The 19,926-nt window shown below is 33.0% G+C and overlaps 2 protein-coding genes across 2 annotated transcripts; one reads left to right on the top strand and one right to left on the bottom strand.

Annotated features, from left to right (window-relative positions):
- Positions 1-339: 339 nt before the first annotated feature.
- LOC131844272 (uncharacterized) lies at positions 340-932 on the bottom strand. The gene has a single exon (XM_059193109.1). It carries the CDS (start codon positions 805-807, stop codon positions 580-582), a length of 228 nt encoding a protein of 75 aa, XP_059049092.1. The 5' UTR covers positions 808-932; the 3' UTR covers positions 340-579.
- Positions 933-2,661: 1,729 nt separating this feature from the next.
- LOC131844269 (aspartate aminotransferase, cytoplasmic) lies at positions 2,662-18,526 on the top strand. The gene is made up of 10 exons (XM_059193106.1): positions 2,662-2,937; positions 3,899-4,006; positions 10,049-10,122; positions 10,346-10,454; positions 11,224-11,441; positions 12,733-12,883; positions 13,613-13,778; positions 13,998-14,069; positions 14,310-14,525; positions 18,422-18,526. Exons 1-10 carry the CDS (start codon positions 2,826-2,828, stop codon positions 18,441-18,443), a joined length of 1,248 nt encoding a protein of 415 aa, XP_059049089.1. The 5' UTR covers positions 2,662-2,825; the 3' UTR covers positions 18,444-18,526.
- The last annotated feature ends 1,400 nt before the right edge of the window (positions 18,527-19,926 follow it).

Raw genomic sequence — 19,926 nt, 5'->3', positions numbered from 1 at the left:
TATTTATATTCATATGCATGTAGTAAAAAACGGTTATTTCAATATTACAAACAGACACTTATTTTAGTAACTGTATGAATACAAAAGACATTAAACCGTTTTAAACAATATTTAACCCAATTGGAGTCCCCATACAACCTAATGTATCAGGCAAATTATGGTCATATATTTGTTTCTAAATGTATATGATTTAGTTATAATTAGTAATCTCTTAACTCTACTAAACTTCCTAAATGTTTGTAACTAAATTTAGTAAGTCAGTCCTGTAAAAATTATATAGATAACTACCTCTACTATATCAGGGCAAAATAATGGTTAGGATTAAAAGGAGTTCCGTAATAAATTATCGGTGTCCCATAATATTTATTTACACAATTTAGCTTCATAATCTTAATATGCTATTATTTTTTACTAATGCTATTTGTCGACAAGATTTTAGTTAATATATACCATATATGTATGTACCATCCTGTATTGACTTAATTAAATAAACCAAGCAAAAACAAACTGATATTAACAACAGCAAGTTTTATTACATAATACACTAGTGATTTACTAACATTGAAACACGAATGTAATTTAGTCCTTTCGAATTTTTTGCACTCTCGGGTCATCCGGCCTCATTACGACGTAGGTCATCTTGTATCTTTTATTGTCACCATCGTTCTTTGTGTAATTGTAACATCCTATCGTCGCCAAACCAGCACCGACAAGAGCGAGGCCCGTGGAAGCAATAATTTCAGGGATCTCGTTCCATCCCTGTTTGAGAAGTTGGCCGATTGTTCGTCTTGACACTGGTGCAGCCATTGCTAACTGATAATTTGTACTAATTAATCAGTACAGCTGCAAGTGAAATATTTCAATTTAAACTACAATTTCAAATGACAAATTTTTTATAAAATTATAACCAAATGTCGAATACAAAAGTTTACTCTGTTGTCAAAATGTCTAATTGACATTGACAATTTGATTAGTTTTCTAGTACATAGAGTACGTACAACTATAAAGAGATACAGCCACTTCAAATGTTTAATGTTTAAAATTGTAAATTTGTAACCATATACGTAAAACAAATGTTTATCGACAAAAAAGACTGGTACGTCACACTGGCAAGTTCGCACAATATAAAAAAAAATATCGCCAGTATTACTTCATCCATAGTAAAAGTAGTGTATATTTCCTCGTTGTTGTTAGTGTTTTTAATAAGAACTACCTGTCGACGTTGCAATCTCATTTCAATTGGAATAAGGAATATATTATATATAAATTATACCAAAGGTAGAATGACACCCGAACCCAAAGAAATCGGTCATCAAATTAGATTTGCAAATACATTAATTGGACTGTTTCGGAAGGCTTGTTGGGAAATTCCAGAAATAGTGGGAGCTACAGGCGTAGCTCTCGTAGGAATGGGTTTAGCCATTATTGGATGCCGAAGGTATAGAGAAAATGATGGAGATAACAAAGAGTATAAGTCGATCTACACGATTGTACGTCCCAATGATCCTAGAGCATGCCGGTTTAAAAACCCAGTCTATACTCAGTATAAATGTTAATTTTTTAAATAACATAAAACTCATTTTATATTAAGAAATGTGATTTCCTCTTTTATTAAACCTTTTATCCCATAACAAACAAAATTTACAAGAAGAGGTCTTTTGGTTAATTTCGAATTTAATTTGCTTGTTATTATAATGTTTATAAGTGTACAGCTTTGGGGGGGGGGGGGGGGGGATAGTTAGTAATGTGAACTTATGATCTTATTGCTAGCAATGTACCATGTCAGGTTGACCTCCACGCAGTGGTCGAATTTGTCACGATGGGCTAACTGACCTGGACCTCATGCTCATCTTAGCATCCTCTACTGGTGCCCCGCCAGCGTAAACCGTTAGCGCAGGCGGGTGCACCATTCCATTATCATCCATAAAAAAAAGTGTACAGCTCAGGGTCTATGAAGTGCAGTGGGATGTTCTTATATATAACAGTATTTCACTTATTCACATTTTAAACTAGTAACTGATTATTGGTTATAAATTATAGATTCCAATCTAAATTTCGCAACTCTGTCGAATAATTCCTATACAGTCACAAAAATATCAACAGAACACATTAACGAATAACAAATATAGTGCCTACTAGTTTAGTAATAACAATAGTCCTACTAATATACTTTGGATGAATGGATATTGCTTGCTTTTTCAGGCAAAAACTATTTAAGATGTCTATATTGTCAGTTCACCGAAATAAAATGATAAGACTCAAATAAGTTGAGAAAAAGCTTTTGTCTTTAATTAGGTACTATAATTGTAATAACAAGGTGTAAATACTATAATATTTAATGTTTTAAAAATACTGCTATTATTTTGATATTTAAAGTAGAAAGAGAAATACACTTTGTCAAACTCTAAGCATGTTAAATAAATACGCGCCCATTATGAAAATTGTCAGAATCATAGGTAACAACAAAACTTAGGAACTGAAAAACATATTTAGTTTTACAAGGTTACATATCGGAAGAACATCGGAAGGAAACTAAAAAAATGGTAAATTTGATCTGTGCAGATACAAAATTGTTATTTGACAGTTGACGTCATAGTCTCATCTGTGATTGACTTTATCGTAATTATCAGCTATTATCATTCGTCTAAAGTCAACGAACAAATCACATTGTCAATTCAACTTGTACGTTTAGTTGGTCTCTTTGCTTTAAAAGTTTGGCTATAAAGTATAATATTGTATTAATATTAATAAAGTAATATTTGTAATTGTTATTATTTTACGGTGACTGCATAGACTGAACATTCGAGTTGTAACCTTACTAGAAAATGGGTTCGCGATTTCAAGTTGTTCAACAGGGGCCGCCGATAGAAGTTTTCCAATTAAATAGACTTTTTACTGAAGATTCACATAAGAATAAAGTGAATTTTTCTGTTGGTGGTAAGTTTAATTTTTTTTTTAACTTCTTATAATATTTTTACTTACATATTCAACGTCTAAGCTAATAATATGTTTTTTATTAAAATTTATTTTAAATTTAAGTAACTTATTTAAATTATACATATGTAACATATTTATAAAATTAAAACGAATTGTTTTTATTATCTGGACTTGGTTTTTATTGATATAAAAAATTTTGTATAGTCATAAACTCTACTTTCCTTTAACCTTTCAAGGTCACAAGTAGGGTTGTCATAAACTTCAGTGAACTAAACTTTTTTAAAGTATCAAATTATATAGTACCTTTTTTTTGTATCTATTTATAGTTCATACTAGCTTTTTCCAGCAATTTTGGGATAATATAAAGCTTATGTACATACATCAACATAGTACAATCTAACTTCATATTGAGTTTCATTAAAATAGGTTCACAAACCAAAAAAAAACAGACATTCTTTTGAGTTTGTTATATTAGTATAGATTAGTATATACATTGTCAATTTGTCACTGTACTACAATCATTCAATAATGTGGAGTATTTTAAGAAATTTATCTTTTAAGATTTAAATAGTGGCAGTTATTAGAGTATACATTAGATTACATTATATACTTCTTGTATTTAACTTGTACTCCAAATGTGGCAGATTAAAAAATATAATAATTTACTGGTACTTATCTTTGGCCAGGTCATAATTAAATTTAATTGAAACTTATTTCTACTATGTTATATATATGTACATTTGCTTATATTTGTTTTATATTTAGTAGCTTTAGTCACAATTATGTTATATCAAAAATTATTGAATATATATTGAATTTGAAATACAAAATAAAGCATAATCTAAGCATATCTGATAAGATTTTCAACATACATTTGTAATAACAAATTACAGCATATTTAAAGACAAATAGTATTCGTTTAAAAAGAGAACTTAAAAACTGTATTTATCTCTTTTTATAGCTTATAGAGATGAGAATGGAAAACCATGGGTCCTTCCCGTTGTACGCAAAATGGAGAAGCAGCTGGCGGCTGATGACACTCTTTTGCATGAGTATTTGCCGGTTTTAGGTGAGTTTTTATCATATACATAGCAAAACAGGGGGAATCTGTTGCAGCATAAATGAGGGTGTGTTACTACGCATGAGATATGACTTAAGTTGGGATATTTATATGATTCGAAAGTTAATGTAAATGCATTGTTGTTATAAAGCTTCATTTTACATAAAATGATCAAGACTGATCATTTATGAGAGCATTTGAATGTATTTTTTAATGCAGATAAATTATGTAATATAGGTGTAAACATCATGAGGATTTGTTGTCTATAAAATTGTTATATATAGTTTATGAAGAGCTGTAACAACTTAACTGGTGTACCATAGAATAAAGAGATGACGTACCTTCACAGAATGGTCATGTGGACAAATTTACAAAGAATGAAGATATTAATCCTAAAAAGAAACATAAAAATCCAATCAGAATTGTTTTAAAGCTATAACATATTTCACTTTCACAAAAACATACATGTTATTTAAGACCCATGTTTTTATTTAACTGGTTGGGAATGTGATAGTAATCCCCTTGGTCATACTGAACTCTCTTAATATATATTTGTAATTTCTCTCTGTCAACACAATTTAGTATTACCTTGACAACTCAATTATGAAAGCATTCCTGGCTAATTGGTCTAATTAGTGTTCAATTAGAACATTTAGTAATGTAATAAACACAGTACCAATAATCATAAGCAAACACAATATCTACTATGTTAGTAGTACATACTATTAATGTACTATTGAAGTAAAAAACAAATTTATTAAAAAAAAAAACTAACAGTAATTAAAGACCAACACAAGAGTGCTATTTTTGAATAAATGGATTGAAAAGATGCCAACATATTTTATTTTTAATGAATGAATGTGATGTTACTCAGCTAGAGCTGTTAATGAACAGGATATGTTACTCCCGCGTAAACTAAGCGTTTAACCCTGGCGTGACGGGATCAGTGTAGGATTAACAAGAACTCAGGTCAGGTGGCTTGTTGTAACAAATTATTCAGTAATTATCCACAGTGGTCCCCAGGAGGGAATATATGATAGAATACATTGCTAGCAATGGGGTCCATTGGCCCCCTTATTAAAAATTCCCTCGCTGCCGTAATGCCATAATTATTTTCTTATAATTATTTTAAATAGATATTAGACTGTAAGATTATTAATATTACAAATGCGAAAGTTGAGTATGTATGCATGTTTTTTACTCTTTCACGTAGAATCTACTGAACGGATTTTGATGAAGCTTATAGGTCAGAATAACATATGGGCTAAAAAAAGATATTATGTAAATTGGGCGAAATATAATAATAAATGTCAAGTAAGTATGATGCAGACGAAATTACGCGGGTCAGTCAACAGACAATATGGTACAATAAATAAATAATATTAAAATGAATTATGACTTGAAATAAATACAAAAATAATTAAGTATATTATGGTATCCATAATATGGTTTATATCTATAAACTTACTTTCAATATATTATGAAATTTGTTGGTATTTCCGGTACTTTAATAAAACAATGATATCTCTACAGTATAGTGATCAATCAAATGGAATGAACTTTTCATTAATTTCTGTACGTAACTACTACGACAAATATATTTAGAATAATTGAGATATTATATACTAGAGAAGACAACGCATATGTTCCAATCTATTGCGGTAATAACACCGAAGTTCACTGACCATTCTGGAGTCTCATCGTGAATCTCGTGTGATCCGTTACATTTTAAATTACACTGATTACAAACGGTTGCATGTTAAATGTTAATAATGCCGTACAATGGTTAGATTCGATCTATTAAAGTGTAGTAAAAACTTAATTAATTTGTGTACCTATCTCTATTATGAAAAATATGTTCAGTGTCATTGAGTTATTAACGCTGTTCCAATTAGTTGCGGTACTAACACCGCAATTTCACAGTCGCGCAGCCAACAATGAATTAGCTTTCAAACTGTTCTAACGATTGCACATTAAAGATCAATGACACTGACACTCATCTTCTGCACCATTTGGAAACACGGGAGCCTTTTTGAAAGTAAAAAAAAAGCTCATTAGGTATAAGAAAAGGTGAAAACAATCTTTTGAGAATAAATGTGTGAGAAAAATTGTCAGTCCTTTGGGGGCCCTTTGAGAACGGAGGCCCTGGATACGGGCCCCGTGTGCACTTATGGTAAAGACGATATTGGCAACAACCCCCGGGTAACTGGGTTGAAAGCTTTTTGGGACGGGTTTCTAAAACGAATTTTTCTAAACGAAAAGATTGAAATTTTTTTTATTTGCTAAAAAAACTATGACCTACCTCATAAACTGTTCTAAAGATTGCACATTTAAACTATAGGTCAATAAAACTTACTAAGAGTCTAAAATCTAAGCTAGGGATTAAAAACATAAATAAAAAGTTTGCCAACAATGACTCAGCTCTCCAGGGGCGGATCTGCCTAAGGACTTTTTTGGGCTGCAGCCCGAGCCTGAGGATACAAAGGGCTCCCAGTCCCCACTGAAACGATATTTAGAATATAAAAAATATCTAGAATGTTATAAAACCTATACCATACCATAAGGTTGGCAACCATGAGATCAATCAACCCATGCAAGTGCGCGTCTATCAAATGGAACGGGGAATTTCTAGTCGCTTGTTTTTGGTCGGTATATTTTTTTAGTTGAGTAATATAATCAGGTAGGCCTCTAAGTAGATTTATCCCAGGGCCCCACGAATTAACGATCCGCCACTGCAGCTTTCAAACTGTTCAAACGATTGCACATTAAAGGTCAAAGACAGCGTTAGACTGATCTAAAACTATATACCCTTGAACTTGAATGCCAAGGAGAATTCAGTCATTTACAAAGCGCTTGTCATCACTATAAAATACTTGACATGTATTCAAGTATCTCTATATCAATAGGATACGTGACTTATTTTATTTTGTTGATAAAAAATACGTTAAGATATCGTATATAAAATATGGCATTGTGGGTTTTATGACATTATTTTGCACAACAAAATTATTGTAAACGTTCTATTGACATCCATTAAAAAAAGTATATTACTATGTATTAAAATTCCAAGCTTACATCGCCCAGTTTTTTTATACGTTTATAAATATAAGTACCTTTGGTGCACAGGGCTGATGTCCGCCAGGTGGTGGTAATCGTATCCAACATACTATGATCTACCATTAAAATTATTTCTAGCCGTACAGAAAGACCGTTATCCCAATTCTCGAGCATAATTTTCTTCCTATACCACGCATATTGCATATATTTCTAGTTTTGTATGAAATTCTCTCTTCTGAATCTCTAGTAAATTGTAATTATTAAGGTTTCATTGATTACATCGGATGGATTTTAATTAGGTTTAAATTAGGAGACCTAACTAGGTTTATTTTAAAATTCATCCAATGTATGTATATATCTATTATTATACTATATACGAATGTTTTGTATAATGTGTTTATCAATTTATCACGGGCTGATAGTTCCTAAGTAGGTAACTGAAAAAATTTATTTTAGATATAAAAAATTCTTAAAGGTAATCATGATATCTGTATAGTATTAGTTCCTAGACAAGTAAAAAAATTGGTTCCAATTTATTGCTCACTGGCTTTGCCCGCGGTTTCACCCGCATGAAATTTGTAGCCTTATGCTGTGGGCCGCAGATGGCCTTTACAACTTCAAGATAGGGGGCGAGTGCAGATGGCACTCCATACCCGCGGAAGGAGCGGTTGAAGACCAACTACCACCTGACTTATACGACTTTAGTCTGAGGGCACCGCTAGGGGTTCGAAACAGCTCAGGCCTTCCTAATCCTCTTTTTAACTCACTTAAAAAACTATATATATGGTTGCTTCCTGTGTTTTCTTTTCTATGTATGTTACCAAAGACTAGACCCTTTTTCTACGTAAATTGATTTTGATGATTCGGCAGTCTCCGTACAAATTTGGTAAAAATCCGACCATCCGTTTTCGAGTTATCTATAAGAATACGATTGTTGTCGATGTTTTCGTGGTCTGAAGACGTTATTATTTATAATATTTAATTAGAACACAATGCAGTTTAATCAAATTAAAAGAATTGAATAATCTTATCAGACAAAACAAACACGCTGTACTTACCTACATATGTACATAATTAGGTTTATATCTGTAGTGTTCGATTAAGAAATTTTATTACTAATGTTTAAAAGAGGTGCCAAGTCCATAGTCGTATTTTATCAGATAAAATATCAAACAATCACAGCTGACAGTAACGAAAGCATTTATATATTATTTAAATATTGGGTTTTTAATAATAGAATATAAATATATGTATATCGTCACGACATAGTTAAAATTTAAACATCAGAGCTTTTTTAAATAATGTTTTTTTTTTGTTACGTATGTGGAATGATGCTCCTCTCCTGCGAAAATTATATACATATGTTACTAGACAGAGATTTAGCGTTCAAACAAACAAACTCTTTAGCTGTATAATATTAGTTTAATTCTGCATGAGCTCGCTGTAATTACTTAAGGTCACGCCAAGTTTACAGTATGATATTTATATAAATAGCTACTATTACGAAACTATATAAAGTGATGACTTTTGACCTAGATGGCTTGAACTTAAGATAATATTGTTGACAGAAGCTTATTGACAAAAATCCTCAGTCCAAATAACGTCAGTACATAACGGCCAATTTACGTTTTATGATTATGAAAAAGATCGCAATATGTGTTGATACTCCGTCCTTATTGCTTAATGGATTTATATATATTCTAGGCACTCTGCAGCTTGTCAAGCGTGCCAAGTTCAAGTAAGAGAACGAACCGTGTGTTAGAGGAAATATTACACGAACCATTTGGAGCAACTTTGGACCCCCTTGACCATAACTTAAAAACTCTTTCACATAAACGTGTATAATTTGATTCATATATTGGTTCATATATTATCATATATTGATAAATATGTGTTCCAAACTTCTCAAACAGACTGACCTTAGGCTACAATATATTATCCTAAGTTATAAGAAGAAATTATATTTTATATTGTTATAAATAAATTTCAGAACTGACCATTGAACTTGACATCCATTTAGATCTCATTTCTTCTTGTTGAAGTAAACAATCACGGCATATGTCATAATATTGAACTTGGCTATCATTTCACATTTATGTGTTTGATGGGATTGTTTAATTCCGCTACTATTAATATGTGACGTGTCAAACCACAAATATTCAGTGCAGACTGGACCACCGCTGCCACGCTAGGTAGCGTTACGACCTTCTCTACTGGTGATCCAATTCCGACTGTTATTGAGTCTACTCCCATATTGCTACACGTGTTTCGCTTCTGAATGAGACATCATCAGGCATTTAATAAAGTTTGGAAGCTAGGGAGGGAGCCTAGTGTTGACGGTTTAGCGACCAAACTGCACCAAACAAATAATATGAATCCATTAATAATGAAATGGACTTCCGCAAAATAACACATAATTCGATAAAATAAATCCTTGCTTTTATCTGTCAGGATAATTCACACAGCATCATCTGGTTCAAAGCTAAGTTAGCTAAAGCTAAGGGTACCAGACAACTGATGCAAATACAGTGATTCATTTTTTTGTAAATACCTATCATACAGAGAAAACACTCAGATCGATACAAACAATTATAGGTACTCAAGTATACAAATGTTTTTACCGTCAAATCAAATCAAATCAAAAAATAGCTTTATTCATGTAGGTGTATCACAGACACTTATGACAAGTCAAATTAATCTACAGTATGATACTTAGTGTAATAATTACACTACTTATTGGATACTCTAACATGACAGCTAATACATCTTATGACTACAGACTTTTACATGACAAAAAACATTATACAAAATAAATAAAATTGTGGCAGTATGTCCAATTAACAGATAAATTAATAAGATTTCTCTGGATCTTTTCAACACTTGACATGCTCATATTCTTGGTATATTTGAAATTAATTTGGCAGAGGGTATCTTCTTACCTTGGCCTTCTTCTTCCGAGGATATTATTGCTAAAATATATATTATATTATTCAGGACTGGAGCAGTTCACCAATGCGTCGGTGGCAATGCTGCTCGGCAAGGACAATCCCGCGATAGCAGCTGGACGCGTAAGTTTTTCTATATAATAGCAATTTAGAAGTAATCCGACTACTGTTAATAGGTCATATTTAAAAACTAATAGTAATAGTTTCCAGGAGGAACCGCGTGGAGGTTGACATAACATGGCACCATTGCTAGCAATGGGGATTCCTAGTTCCCCTTACTAACAACCCCCCTTCCCCAACCATCTTTCTTTTGGCAGTTGGTAAAATCTGTGACCATAATTTGCAGACATTCGGAGTCCAAGTACTCTCCGGTACGGGCGGTCTGAGAGTCGGTGCTGAGCTCCTCAACAAACATCTCAAGCACACCACATTCTATTATTCCAGTCCGACGTGGGGTGAGTTTATTCACAAGCGATTCCTTCGCTCGGGCGTAATTGTAAGGGATCTATATTTTTTTATCCGTACATAATAATCATCATCATTATTTGTCTGTTTATTACATTACATTAGGAGGCATAAATCGATACAAAACTGTCTACAACTCAGAGGGGACTCTAAGTCCACCCGCTCTGCTATCTGCCCTTTAAATATAGTAAACGTAAAAATTGGACATTAACAAAAGTAAAATGAAATTGGTATGTATTTTAAAAATGAGATATATTTGATTTTAATGTAAGAAAACCCTATTAGACTTATTAGTTATAAACCAGTAAATAAATAAATATAATAACAGTAAGACAACATAAGTAGTAACCCGTGAATATCTCTATTGGTTGTGCTATAATTAATTCATATTTATTATATTCATATAAAATAGAATAGAATAGAAAATTATTTATTATTTATTCAAATAAACTTACATTGAAGCACTTTTTAATAGTTATCACATTTTTTTATCTACCACTCAATCGGACAGCTGTCTATCTGTCATCACAAGAACGATTTTGTTTTGCCTAGAAATTGTATTAGATTATTTTATTAGTTCATTGTAGTGATGAACCTACAAATAATAATATTATGTTCTTTACATCACTACCCTTTCCCCCGTCTCCAAACAAACCCCCTCCCCCTCCTCGTGTCATAGAATGTAAAGTCCCTCCCTGGGGATTGACCTGTAGTTTAAAAATTCTGTAACAGCTAATTATTGTATTTTTTTTATTTCAGAGAATCACCATTTAGTATTCATCAACTCCGGCTTCACGACTCCTCGCACGTACCGCTACTGGAACGCGAAAACGCGTGCCATCGACTTCGACGGCCTCATTGAAGACCTGAGGAATGCACCCGAGAACGCGGTCATTTTACTCCACGCGTGTGCGCATAACCCCACCGGCATCGACCCAACGCAGGAGCAATGGGAGAAGATCGCCGATGTTATGCAGGTGACATTAAGTCAAAATTCAAATAGAGCACTTTCGGTCAATTAGTCCATTTTTTTTTTACTATTATTTCAGATAGTCTTTCGGACATAACAGAACTACCATGAATATCAAATCATGCATTTTATATATTTTTTTATTAGCCTCGTATAAAACCTTTTGTTTTTTTTTAATATAAATTTACGACTCTCCTGGTGAAGTATGAAGATACTTATAACTGCAAATACTGAAAGAATCTTCTAATAAATACGATAAATAGAAATACGAAACCACTCCGAACTGTCGATAGATTTGGCATATCATACGAATATAATAGATATATGTACATTTAAAAAGATATTTTGATTTGATTTGATCACCTTGACCACCTAGTAAAACCACCTGTACGATTAATTATTTTTTTAGCTGAGATTTTAATTTTCAGAACACATGTCTGAAGGAATGAAATTGCTCTAAATTTATGCTCTTATTTTTTATTCATCGTCATTTATATACATTAGTATATTTCATACCAAATTCAAATACTTCAAAATTGCATCTAGCTACCTATACATACAAATTAGCTGATATACAACATCTTACAGTATAAAAACTAATATAGATTGTATTGCTATATTTATACAAGTGTTTAGTGTACAAGTGTACTTTCAAGGTCGACCATATGTTGGTATTCATAACAGACAAATAGGTATTAAATTGTATAAATATAAATTAAAAACAACAATAGTTAAACAGATTACGTCGAATATGATATAAGTGATTTGCGAATTTTTTTTTAATGGGTGTAGAATGAAATCAATTATTACACATTGTACACGACGTCACAAATTGATGACTATACACCTTGACCGTTTTCTTTCTAAAAAAATATTTGGATTAACTGGAATTTGCAAAATATTGCTCTGCATTTTATCAAATGTTACTTTCCGGTAAAAATAATATATTTTGAGAACTAACTTGCCGTAGTTATTCAATTTCTTGTTTGTATTATCCCACTTTATATGGAATCAGCAGTTATTCAAAATTAATTTTCATTACTAAGATGCCAGCAATGTGCTATAGAAATACGAAATATAGACCATTTTTAAATGGTAGACTACCATTTTAAATTAGGCTAAACAAATTGAACATGATATATATATGCTTAATACTATACTAATAAACTGTATTAACTCAAACATTACAAAATATGTGAGATCGACTTATATCGATCGAAAATATAAAGTTTATTTTGCAAAATTTTAATTTTTAAGACTATAGTAGTATTATTAACCGTTCCTATATTTCATTGTAGGAGCGCAAGTTGTTCCCGTTCTTTGACAGCGCGTACCAGGGATTCGCGTCAGGTGATCTCGACCGTGACGCGTGGGCGGTGCGCTACTTCGTGAAGCGCGGGTTCGAGCTTGTCTGCGCACAGTCATATGCTAAGAACTTCGGACTTTACAGTTAGTATTCTGTACATCTCATAATATTCTTATGGGTGCTGATTGCTCTTAGAAATCATTAGGTATGGAAATATTTGGAAAGCAAATGTTGATAATTATATTTTTTAACATTCGGTTCCCAAACTCCTCTAATTTTAATAAGTTATATTATAAACTCGGAAAGTTTGTGAGTATGGTTGGATGGTTGTTACTCCTTCACGCAAAAACTACTGATCGAATTTTGATGAAACTTTACGGTAATATAGCTAGTAGATGTACTAGCTAATTATCCTGGAGTAATGACTCCAGGACAATTAGTTCCGAAGGACTAACTGGCCTGACCAATTAGCACATCGTGGGCGTGGGCGGATCTAAGGGTTTTTTGGGCTGCAGCCCAGGGCCCCCAGTCTCCACTGAAACGATATTTAGAATATAAAAAAATATTTAGAATGTTATAACTCCTATACCATATCATATGGTTGGCAATCCTGAGATCAATCGACCCAAGCAAGTGCGCGTCTATCGTATGGAACGGGGAATTTCTGGTCGCTTGTTGTTGGTCGGTGTATTTTTTTAGTTGAGTAATATAATTAGGTATTCCCCTAAGTAGAATTATCCCAGGGTCCCACAAATTTACGATCCGCCCCTGATCGTGAGCTTATCATATAATCCTTTACTGACCCGCGAGCGTATACTATTAGAACAATCTGTGCATCCACTTGCACCATTATTTATTAAAAATATACACAGGTGAGCGCGTGGGCAACCTGGCGGTGGTGATGTCGGACGCGTCGCTGGCGGCGGCCGTCAAGTCGCAGCTCACGTGGATCGTGCGCGGGATGTACTCCAACCCGCCCGCACACGGCGCGCGCGTCGTCGCCAACGTACTCTCCAACCCGCAGCTCTTTGACCAATGGTAAGTAACTCTACCACTCACCTATCACTACCGATAATAATAATAATATCGGCCGTCCGATAATAATAATAATAATACATTTATTTTCTATGTATTTACAAAGAATATATTTAAATATTTCTTATATGTTGTTTATTACTAGTTCTACTTTGTTTAGTACTAGATGGCACTATGTGAATTGTCGTGACTTATTGTTATTATTTGTAAATAATTTCACAGGAGGGAACATATCAAACTGATGTCTTCCAGAGTCATTCAAATGAGGGAAGCGTTAAGAGCGGAGCTTATTAAGTAAGTTTTGTTTTATTTATTTAAATACTCTATTACTACTAATATTGGGAATTAATCGAGTTAAAAATACATACTTTCATACAAATTATACAAAATGCATTTAAATATTTATATAAAATGTCTAGTACCCATAATACAAGCTCTGCTTAGCTTGGAACTAGATGACGCTGTGTAAATTGTCCAGGGTTATTATTATTTTAAAGTAATTCGTAAATGTAAAATGGTTTCAACGCTCCACAGACTCGGCACGCCCGGCTCCTGGGACCATATAGTGAAACAAATCGGGCTGTTCTCATACACGGGGCTCACGCCGCGCCAGGTGGAGTACCTAGTGCAGGAATACCACATCTACCTGCTTAAGTCCGGCCGCATCAACATCTGCGGGCTGAACCCTGGCAACATTCAATACGTCGCGAAGGCCTTCCACGACGCAGTCACCAAGTTCCCTGGCGATGAGTAATTATCTTTGTTGATTTTGGGCTTTTGGAGGGTTAAATGCGTTTACTACCGAAATATGTTAAAACAATGGAATTATGTCATTTTTGAAATTCGAATACGTAGCATATTACAGCATGGTCCATGAAGCAAGAGACTACTGAAATGTTTTATTGTTGATTTTGGGCTTTTGGAGGGTTAGGAGCGTTTACTACCGAAGTACATGTGTTGCTACCGAAGATAATGGCTGTATAGGCTGTGTCTTTCCCTGAAACGGGAAAAACTGAACCAAAAATAAAAATAAAAGTTCAATGTCAAAACATTGGAATTATATAATATGACTATGAATTATTAATAGTAATGGTCCATGTAACAAAAGACTATTAAAATGTTGTACTTCGTTATTACGATACATGAGCCTCGCGGTGGTCCAGCGGTTAAGAACACCGCCTTACTTCCTATGGTGGCGGATTCGATTCTCGCATGATTGATGATGATCGCACTTGTATTCATGAATAATACTCATGAATAGTAAAAAAAAAAGTTTGGAACGTACAAAGTAATTTCTGTATGATATTATTACTGTATGATATTAATATAATAAGTTCATAAATAAATAAAATTCTTATATATTTTATGTGAATCTAGAAAAAAGAAACTATTTTTATACATAGTGCAAATATAGCAAAGTGTATTTTAGAAGGTAGTAACGTAGTCCTGTTGTATTACTTCGGCAGTGAACGCTTTTAAATGGAGGTGTTGAATGAATAAATCGTTAATAAAATGTAAAACACGAAGCGTATAACAGAATATTATTAATATAGTTAGTTCTCAACAGTACTAACTATAATAATGATGTGTACGAAACGTGAAAGTTTAAAAGTAGATTGTATTACAAGGGAGCAAAATATTGGAAATAGAGAAAATCGACTTTACAAATATATATAATATAAAAAAACAAGGCGGGAGTTGGCCTTCAGCTGCTTCGTAAGTCCTTTCGCAGGTTTGGAGTGCCATCTGCACTCGCGCCTTATCGTCCGGTGAAGCTGTAAAGGGCAGCTGCGGCCAACAGCGTTGGAGTAGTCCGAAAATAATAAAATAAAAGATATACATAATTTGGTACGACATTAAAAAAAGACAAGAAAAAAATCAATATAAAAGAATTAATAAATGCATTGTACTATTTTTAACATTTTGGTTGCTTTTGTAGTTTAAAATCCAAATGATGGTATTCAGTGTATGTTTCACATAAAAAGCTTTGCTTATTTGAAACTAGGTGGCGCTGTCTGTGTACTGGGTTATTACTATTGGGTCCATTGAGATATATTGAACACCATCAACTATTTTGCTGCCATGTACTACTCTCTAATTTGCAGCACGATAAGAAAAAAGACATTATATACAATTTATATATATTAATATATTATATTGTATGATATAGAGTAATATAACAGAAACAACTATATTTATACTTGAATACTCGAATAGTTGTGTAAGAGTAAAAACCTACTCATTTACAATTATCGAATATATAAAAATATAAAAATTATTTTTTAAAACATGTAACATTCCTAAAATAAACAACTATGTCTATGGTATGTTTTAAAGTAATTCGAACGAGTATCGAGTAGTAACTCGTACGAGTATCAAGGTGTGTTTTAGTCCTAAATGTTCATGTGATTTCTCAATAAATACTTACATTTCAAAGAGTGATGTACTGAGATAGACGAAGGAATGTTGGGATACTTTTGATCGTATTTATCGCTTTAAAATGTCGTACTGTTAAATTAATTTCAACATACAAGTGTAACGAAAATATATGACATTCCGAAATCCAGAGAGCGTCTTCAAGAATATGAAAATTATAGATTTCCCGTGATAACTGTAATATGTAAAAATCTAATTTGATATTGTCGAATATATGTAGCTTTTTATATCACTAATCGGCATAAGCAATATTAGGATTATTAAATGTTATGTACATATACACAAATTGATATTTTAATATATACAAAACAAATTGAAGAGACTATATTATTTATAGGCTGTGAAATTGTTTATGTACATAAAATTTATATGTGGCCAAGTCTTAAATATTAGTTGTCAATATCCTAGAAATTAAAGGTACAATTTCTTATGTAACTTGTAGTATATTACGATATAAGTGCGTTATGATGGTTATAACACACGAGGCGGAATTTCATCCTGAACCGAAGGCGAGGGCGTAATAGAGCCGAGTGTGTTAAATACGCAGGTATATCACACGGCACTTTTCAACACACTTGATTTTAAATAAACTCAACCATAAAACTGTGATGTATATTATTGCTTTCCCGCCGTTTTTAAATCAGCGCTTTGCCTACTGGCTGGTTAGTTCGAAATTTAAATAGCAAATAGTGCGGATATGGAATATAACTTCACTATTTACGTTTATAACGTACACGTGTTTTATGGGCTGCAACCCAGGCCAGGCCAGTTTTAGATATATAAAATATCTAAAACTGGCGAAGCTTGATCAACTTACGAGCAAATGTGTTGAAAAATAATGTTAATACTCAGTCCGCGAGGTAATTTGTATAGAGTATATATTTATATATTTTATTAGTAATCTATGCCCACCATAAAAAAAGGTGTGGTATATACTGGTTAAGTTACATAAAATTATGTTACTCACTTTGAATATGTTTTGTAGTTACAGTTTGAAATGTTATGTCATGCTATTTTCTTCTGTTTTTTGTTTGCGGTCGCCATTATAAAGGCGTTACCATAAAGTTGTAGATCATAAGTATGTTTTCATTTTTATGTCCTATTGAGCAAGCAATAACAACAGTATTAGATGCGTTTGGTTTGTGCTATGGTTTTTATTGTTTACGCAATATTTTAATTATGTTTACTAGTAAGATTGCAAATATAGATTCACGTTACTTATGGTTTTGTTTTATTCATATAAAATACTATCAATATAATATTAATATAACACTATTATAGAATTAATCTGCAGTTCTATGTTTACTATGGTATCAGTTTGTAAATGATAGAACTGCAGACCGAAATTACAGAGGGTCTAGATTATTCTATTGTACCAAAGGCTGCTCTTATGAGAAAGAGCAAGACGACAGATATGGCTGTCTTATTCTATCTTATAGATAATGTAGCTATTTATTTGGCTCCTGTCTTGGCGGCTCTGTAAAGAGTTGTACATATATAATACTAAATTAAGGAGTATTATTTAGAAGTTCTATTTATCCTTAATCGATTATATATAATATTGTAAAAGTATATAACATAAAATCTGTTTATACCGTTATTGTAATCATACCACTCCATTATATTACAGCTAAGTTATATATTTGAAAAATAAATATGCCGTTAATTGACGAAAAACATATATTCATATTGTATTTCATGTATGCCATATATATTCATATTGTATATAGGGCCTCGGTGATCTAGTGGTTTAGTACAGCGCCTTACTTGCGATTGTCGTGGGTTCAATTACGGTACAAACATTTGTATACAAGAATATGATTGATGTATTGATTTGGGTATTTTCTATGTATATTATGTATGTATTTACAGAAAAATGTATATGTGTTTGTATCAGTTGTTTAGTACCCATAATATAAGGTCTGCTTAGCTTGGGATTAGATGGCGCTGTGTGAACTGTCCAGGGTTATTATACTATTAATTGAGAATGTCAAAGGGTTACCTTTTGACGAAATCTTAACTTTGCGTAACTATAGTCTCCAAAAAGTTGTGTGGTATGGATTTCTAATAAAATTAGGATCGCTTTTATACCAATAAAGTATAAATAGGGCTATTAATATATTAATCTATTGTTTACTTAATTGTGGGAGATATCCCAACAGTGGGATAACAAGAATATAATCATTACATATTTATAATTTATTTTTCAGTGACACCCGCGCGAAATTATGATATGGCAACACTGGTATGACCCGACGGTACGTGCTGGTATTATTGGTGGCGGTGGTTGCTTGTTATGTACGAAAGTAGCTGAACAATTTTGACTCTTGTAATAACTCGATAAGGTCCATTACTGTTCAACAACTTTGAATGATATTATTTATATTTTTATATTGTTTTTGTTATAAATATTAATAAAACCACTTATAATATCAACATGACTGTTACTAGCCTACATCAGTTATTATTTATTCGTTAAAAAGCTTTACTGTAAACTCGAACCAAGCCTGTACTGAAATCCTTGTAGGGTTCTGAAATTACTATATGATCCTTTATGAGCCAGTTTAGCTTTTGCAATCTTAATAAAAACAACACATCGCCTTAATCATGTCTTCAATTGACTGATAAATTTGACTATGATTTCTCGATAATCTTCAGGTAGGTATGTGGTATTTCGAACTCATACCCTGCTCAGCTGATGTGTAGAAGTGGACTACCCATTCAAAAAGGGGTGTGAGATGTATAGCTCTCATTCTGCTCAACTGCTTCCCTGATCAGAACGGACTACCCTACACGTCGTCGTCGTGCGTACGCAACTTAGTTAAGTGTAAGACATTAAAACTTTGGCAAAGAAGGCTGTTTTTTTTTATTTATGATAATGAAATAGTACACCCGCCTGCACCAGTAGTTTACGCTGGTAGAACACCAGTAGAGGCTGATAACACAACTCCGATTCCCAGTATTTAGGTTCACTCCTCCAAAACAATGGCGAATTAGACCGAACCATAAAGCACAGAATTAACTCTGGTTGGGTGAAGTGGGGGCAGGTTACGGCAACGAAGTGCGACTCACGAGTTCCGCTTAAAGTTAAGGGCAAAATTTACAAGACCATGATCCGGCCTGCTATTTTGTATGGATCAGAGTGCTGGCCCATAAAGGCGACGGATGAGAGACGACTGCATGCAACTGAAATGCGAATGTTGAGATGGATGTGTTGTGTGACAAGGATAGACAAGATAAAAAATGAATACATCAGAGGAAGTATGAAAGTGGCACCGATGTTGGAGAAATTAAAGAGTAATTGTCTATCGTGCTATGGACATGTAATGCGTAGGAATGAAGATCGTATCCTAAGGACGGTGTTACATTAGAATGTGGATGGTTATAAGGGTAGAGGAAGACCGAAAAAGAGATGGATGGACTGTGTGAAAGATGATATGGTGAGAAAGGGAGTAAATAACGGGATGACTGCGAACAGAGATGAATGGAAGAGAAAAACATTACGCCGACCACAAATAAATGGGATAAGGAAGATGAAGAACTATTGTAATATTAGGTATTATTATAGTTAACGCTCTAACTTATATTAGGTACGTATTTACCAAAAAAATGTTTAATGTGTATATTTCAGTTGCCTAGTATCCATAACACAAGTTCTGTTTACCCTGGGACATAATGATAATTGTTGTTGAATATAAATTATAATTCAACAGTA

The sequence above is a fragment of the Achroia grisella genome, unplaced genomic scaffold, assembly GCF_030625045.1.
Source record: "Achroia grisella isolate CSIRO2021 unplaced genomic scaffold, CSIRO_AGI_Agris_v1 utg402, whole genome shotgun sequence".
NCBI lineage: Eukaryota > Metazoa > Arthropoda > Insecta > Lepidoptera > Pyralidae > Achroia > Achroia grisella.
This window is presented reverse-complemented; position numbering and strand designations above follow the sequence as displayed.

Excerpts from the sequence above, each read along its gene's own strand:
- LOC131844272 (XM_059193109.1), bottom strand. The coding sequence starts at position 807 with ATGGCTGCACCAGTGTCAAGACGAACAATCGGCCAACTTCTCAAACAG.
- LOC131844269 (XM_059193106.1), top strand. The coding sequence starts at position 2,826 with ATGGGTTCGCGATTTCAAGTTGTTCAACAGGGGCCGCCGATAGAAGTT. Across the intron at positions 10,123-10,345 it reads CCGCGATAGCAGCTGGACGC|ACATTCGGAGTCCAAGTACT; the intron begins GTAAGTTTTTCT and ends CATAATTTGCAG. Across the intron at positions 13,779-13,997 it reads CCGCAGCTCTTTGACCAATG|GAGGGAACATATCAAACTGA; the intron begins GTAAGTAACTCT and ends ATAATTTCACAG.